At 34.9% G+C, this 5,652-nt stretch overlaps 1 protein-coding gene across 1 annotated transcript; it reads left to right on the top strand.

The window, feature by feature from the left end:
* Positions 1 to 658: 658 nt before the first annotated feature.
* On the top strand, positions 659 to 2,239 carry LOC109244440 (NAC domain-containing protein 83-like). The gene is made up of 3 exons (XM_019411536.1): positions 659 to 1,068; positions 1,189 to 1,457; positions 1,708 to 2,239. Exons 1-3 carry the CDS (start codon positions 882 to 884, stop codon positions 1,993 to 1,995), a joined length of 744 nt encoding a protein of 247 aa, XP_019267081.1. The 5' UTR covers positions 659 to 881; the 3' UTR covers positions 1,996 to 2,239.
* The last annotated feature ends 3,413 nt before the right edge of the window (positions 2,240 to 5,652 follow it).

Below are 5,652 nucleotides of genomic sequence, written 5' to 3'. Positions count from 1 at the left end.
CTCCCACCGTCCATCAATTTCTGCCCACAAATTTCCTTCTTTAATATCCGGGAAAGTTACAATGAAGAACAACTAGAATGAATAAGCGATTCAAATTGTAATTAGTTGATCACTATGTCATCTCCTTAGAGACTAATTTCTAAATTGAAAGTGCAAATTCCAGAGTTAATAACATTGTACAGAAGGATAGAACTAGACCACTTGATCGATTATTATATATAATCACAAACAAGAAAAACTATGAAAAGACAATCGAATGTAAATCTTTGGTTTATTAAGGCCTCATATCACCATTTGAGCTAAATAGATAATCCAATATGAGTCCAAAAGAGTGTAAAACAGGGAGGGAAACAAAACTCCAGACATTTATAAATAACCCAACATAAAAGTGCAAATTTTGCAGGGGAAGAATAGGTTGAGGTTTGGTCTTAAGAGCTACGGTTTTTCCGTAGACAACTAAGCTTAGTTTTAGCTGTTTTTCGTTATGTCTAACTGTAAAGACACAGACTTTCCTATTTTTTCTGGCAAAAAAAGTTTTAACCTTTTCGAACAGAAACAAGGCATGCACTTGTACAACCACCTACCCTCTCTTCTTTCCCGTCTCACACGTTCTAATTTTTTTCTTTTCTTTTTTGTGGGGGTTGTTTTAAAATTGGAAAGAGATGCGTCAAAGCAAAGGAGATTGAGTCTATTTTACGCAAATTAGATCGTCCTTATTCTATTCCCTTCCTTGTCTTTTTAATAAAATTACAAAGTCCCACTCTGCCTTGTTCAACATCCCCATTATTTTACTATAAAGAAGCGACAATTTCCCTCTCAATAATCCACCCCCACTAGCTCTGTCTCTCTCTCTCTATCTCTGTTCTTATTGTTTTTCTGTTATGGGTATGGAAAAGCTTAATTTTGTGAAAATAGGAGGGGTGAGATTGCCCCCTGGATTCAGGTTCCATCCAACTGATGAAGAACTTGTGGTTCAGTATTTAAAGCGCAAGGTCTTCTCTTTCCCTTTGCCAGCCTCTATCATCCCTGACATAGACGTTCACAAATCTGATCCTTGGGATTTACCAGGTTGGTTCGCATTGTCTATTTCCAAATTCCTTAAAAAGAACAAGTTTTTATACTCCGAAATGTGAATTGCTAATTTTTTTTAATAAAGTTTGTGATTTTTGTGAAATTGAATATATTCAGGTGATTTGGAGCAAGAAAGGTACTTTTTTAGCACAAGGGAGATGAAGCATCCAAAGGGGAACAGGTCAAACAGAGCAACCAACTCAGGGTATTGGAAAGCAACTGGACTTGACAAACAAATTGTGAGTTCCAGAGGCAAACAACAACTTGTTGGTATGAAGAAAACTCTTGTCTTCTACAAAGGAAAGCCTCTCCATGGTTGCAGAACTGATTGGATTATGCACGAATATCGCCTCGCCAATCTTGAATCCAACAACATTCCTACCCAGGTGAACTCAAACTTCAAAATAGATTGATATATTATAGTCACATCTCTCTATAACAGCATCCTTATATAACAACGTTTCACTATAAAAGCCAACCTTTTTCGGAACTAATTTTCATATTATGTTATAATATATGTTCTATATAATAACACTTCGCTATAACATCCTAAAATATTCGGAACAAACGAGGCTGTTATAGAGAGGTTTGACTGTATATAGTTCTTGGACATGGGTATTAACATGTGAATTGCAGGAAAATTGGGTTCTCTGCCGAATATTCTTGAAGAAGAGAGGAGGCAGTAAGAAAGAAGACGAGAACATGAAACAGATGTTGAATACAACTAGTTGTAGAGCAGGTGGAAAGAGTAAGCTAGTTTTTTACGATTTTATGAATAGTTGGGTACCGGGTTGTTCTTCATCAGTGTCTGGTTCCAGTGGGATCACTGAGCTGTCTACTAATGAATCAGATGAGCATGAAGATAGTAGCAGCTGCAATAGTTTTACCACTTCGATTAGAAGAAAAAACATGGCTGTAGATTAGAATTAGAATTTTCTTTCTTTTTTCCCTTAATTAGTACTAATTCGAAATAATTAACCACTTCAAAAGTTGTTTTTGGCTCAAATTTCGCCTTTCTTAGACACTATCTCACTATATATACATCGACGAAACAAGAGACAGGGGGGAAAAAAAAGAAGAGGGAAAACTACCCATTTGGAGAGAGTTGGCATGTTTTACTATGTACTCAATCCAAGACCTAGTGAAAATATTTAGTTTTAAATTTAAATTCGTTCCCCTTGAAGTACATTATTTTTCATTTTGTACTGTTAACTTTAGAAGACCTCTTGCTAAAAGGGGGAAATTAAAAGGAAAAAACGAAAAGAGGCCATTGACTGCAAAAGGAAAAGGATCATTTATTAAAAACTAAACTATGAGAAAGAGGGAAGGGAAAAAGCACATACGTACGTACACATGCTTTTATTGACAATAATCTAATAATAAGATCATGATTTTTGCAAGATCAACTGTCCCTTCTTTAGAACCTAGAGAAAAGACTTCGTTATTTTCAATTATGCTCAATAATGGTTCTGTAAACTCAATGTAGATTTTCTTTTAACATTAGGCATAGTATGTTTATCCGTAAAACGGTACAATTAAATTTATACGTGGTTTCTAGATAAATAAACTAATTTGATCCTGAAAATAATAAAATAAGTAAAGAATTATGCAATACTTAGCCTTAAAATGCAGATGAAACAACAGAGATGACAGTTCTGGGAACAAAGTTTTCGGGCACAGCGATGATGAAATCAAAAAGCAAGAAACTAAAATTGAATTAAGCTTTGTATAGAATATAGTGTAAGTTTGCCAAAAAAAATCGTGTCCTCTACACTTATAACTAAACTCATTATTTATAGCTGTGTCTAGGGAAGTAGGTCCTAGGATCGTGCCCTCATTTAATGTCAATTATGAGTGACATTGATGAAGATATAACGGTGGCAAACATAAATGCCGAATTCCCTGTAACGGGCCGTTGTTCTTAATGCTACACAATATTCTTTATTAAATGCTATCGGGTGCAACGCATTTAACACATTTCTATGAACGTTATCCCTTCTGGTGACAAGCGGAATATTTGTGTTCAGTCTTCAACCATCCTCGTTATGAGTTCCACGCGTCCTTCCTTTAGATGACCACGTGTCATATCATATTTTACACTATAGACAGTAATAACGACACTGTATCATGAATGAAACCTTTATTCTAAGGATGGCCCAGTTTCCGGTGCAAATTAAGGATATTGTAATTGTAGAGTCCAAATTAAAGAGACACTCCATGCCATATTTCAAAATCATTGGTGATAGTTATTTACTGGCAACAGGAAGTTAGGTGTATATTCGTAAGGGGACAGAGTTAGCTAAAAGTGTTGAATTTACACGACTGGTAGGTGAAAGGGGAAGAAATTGAAATTTCAAACTAAAGATGTACGACAGCTTCTGAAAATTAAACAAGAGAGTGGTCCAATGTTTTCAAAATCCAAACGTTGCTCCCCCTTCAGTTTATCAAGTTAAGAGTCTTTGTTAATTGGCCAAAGTGAAGAAGAAAAAACTTCCTTCTTGATGAATCAGTCTAAGTGCATTACTCCAGATTCTTAATTGTTGCGTAAAACAAAATGAAAAGTAATACTCCTTCCATCCCAATTTATATGATATTATTCGGATTTTGAATGAGTTGTTCTTTAACCATAATTTTTAATATACCTTTTAATTATTATAAATTATTAGTTCTGATGACTTATACTACGTTTTACGTAGTTTTCAAATATATAAATTTTATTTTAAAAAACTTAAATATTCTAATGTTCAAATACAGTCAAAACTAAAAAATATGAATCTCAAAAAATGGGAGTGTTAAATAAATTGGGGCTGATAGAGTAACTTTAATACCCTTATAATAAAAGCATTTACATCTTATTGTATTTGATTGGAGACTCTCCAACTCAATGGAGATTAGCAAAAGATACCTCCCACTATCATCCAATAACTTTTTAAGTTTGACTTCATCAAGCAAGAATTTTGTACCTTTTTTTTTTCGTTAATCATAGCTAATTACATCCTTTTAAATTGAACAGACAGTTCGTGTGGCGCACACGCGTCAAACATGCAAAAGAGGCCAGGGCCCTGAGTGCGGCTGACTTTCCGATCATCGTTTCATAAATAAAGATCCATACATCTAGTGTTACATATATCTATATAATAATAATAATAATAATAAAGTACTCCCTCCGGTCCAAAATAAGTGATTTTTTGGCCTTTTTCTTGTGGTTCAAAATAAGTGATTTTTCCAGATTTCAAGAATAAATTAATTATTTTTTTCCTACATTGTCCTTGGAGTAAATAGTGTTGGAATATGTGTTAGGAGTGTTTATGTGAGATAGCAAAGGTTAATATGGTTAATTCCATTGCTAACTAATGCTAAAAGGTGGATTTCTTAATCTGTGTGAAAACATCCAAAAAATCACTTATTTTGGACCGGAGGGAGTATATTGAAGATAAAAGCAAGCAAACTTGTTAATTGATAATCACTACCCAATCACTTGTTTTAATCATTTAAGAGAGTTTATTTTATGCAAGTTAAGGCAGCTGTAGCCTAGGAGTAAATTATCACGACATTATTTCAGGGCTTCAAGCTATGGGGGCACCATTAATTAGATGATCTTACATAGCAAACAAAAGGTCAAAAGAGTAGGGCATAAGGCCATTATGCGTCTTAAAAAATCGCCAAGTGGGAGTTAAGCGGCTTACGCACGGCTCAGAGTATAAAAAGATTATTAAAACTTACTTATCGCCAACTTATTAAGAAGAAGAAAAGTTTCTTTCTCTTCATTTATTCATAAAATTATAAATTAAAATAAGTCGTTTAAGATAGCTTACTCTTTTTTTTTATCCCCCTCGGGAGCTTCCCATTTTGCTCCCTCTATATTGGGTAAAGTTTGCAATTTACACGTGGACATCTCTCGAGCAGACATGTGGCAGTGATGACAGAGTGGAGATGAGTCAGCAGATAGTTAATACCGTACAGTCATGTGAGCGGTATTGTGTAGATTCCGAGAACACGAGAATCGAGGAAGAGAATTTGAAAGTAAGGTACCGGTTGGAAAGAGCAGCATTAAATGAGCAGCCGTTATAAAAAATCACAGCAGATAGTTTATGCCGGATCGTAGAAACACATTACAACATACACCATAACTGTAAAGGGGAACAATTTGGCTCCACATGAGATTGAATCAGCTTTTCTAAAGAAATGTGGGGAAACCCTATCGAAACAGGCTTTAACATGGTATTCACTTTTACCTGAACACTCAATTAATTCTTTTGAAATGTTTGTGGATTCTTTCATCAAAGCTCGCGTTGGAGCAAAGAAAGTTCAAGCTCGGAAAGCAGATATTTTTCATAATTGCTCAAGGAGAGCTAGAGTTACTTCGACAGCTCGTGATCAGGTTCCAAAATAAGAGATTGATGTTACCAGTAGTACAAGATGAATGGGCAGCGGAAGCATTTAACAAGGGCCTTAATCCTTTAAGCTCTGATGCCCAAGGAAGTTGAAGGAAAGCTTGTTGGAATTTCAAGAAACCACATGGCTAATGTCCATAACTGCTATGAATCTAAAATTAGAATTGAAGACGATCAGTTAGGTTCC

This window comes from Nicotiana attenuata, unplaced genomic scaffold, assembly GCF_001879085.1.
Source record: "Nicotiana attenuata strain UT unplaced genomic scaffold, NIATTr2, whole genome shotgun sequence".
Taxonomy (NCBI): Eukaryota; Viridiplantae; Streptophyta; class Magnoliopsida; order Solanales; family Solanaceae; genus Nicotiana; species Nicotiana attenuata.
The sequence above is the reverse complement of the archived record's forward strand: the minus strand, read 5'-3'. Positions and strand labels throughout refer to the sequence as shown.

Coding starts and splice junctions, on each gene's coding strand:
- LOC109244440 (XM_019411536.1), top strand. CDS start 882: ATGGGTATGGAAAAGCTTAATTTTGTGAAAATAGGAGGGGTGAGATTG. Junction 1,069..1,188: donor TGATCCTTGGGATTTACCAG/GTTGGTTCGCAT, acceptor GAATATATTCAG/GTGATTTGGAGCAAGAAAGG. Junction 1,458..1,707: donor CCAACAACATTCCTACCCAG/GTGAACTCAAAC, acceptor TGTGAATTGCAG/GAAAATTGGGTTCTCTGCCG.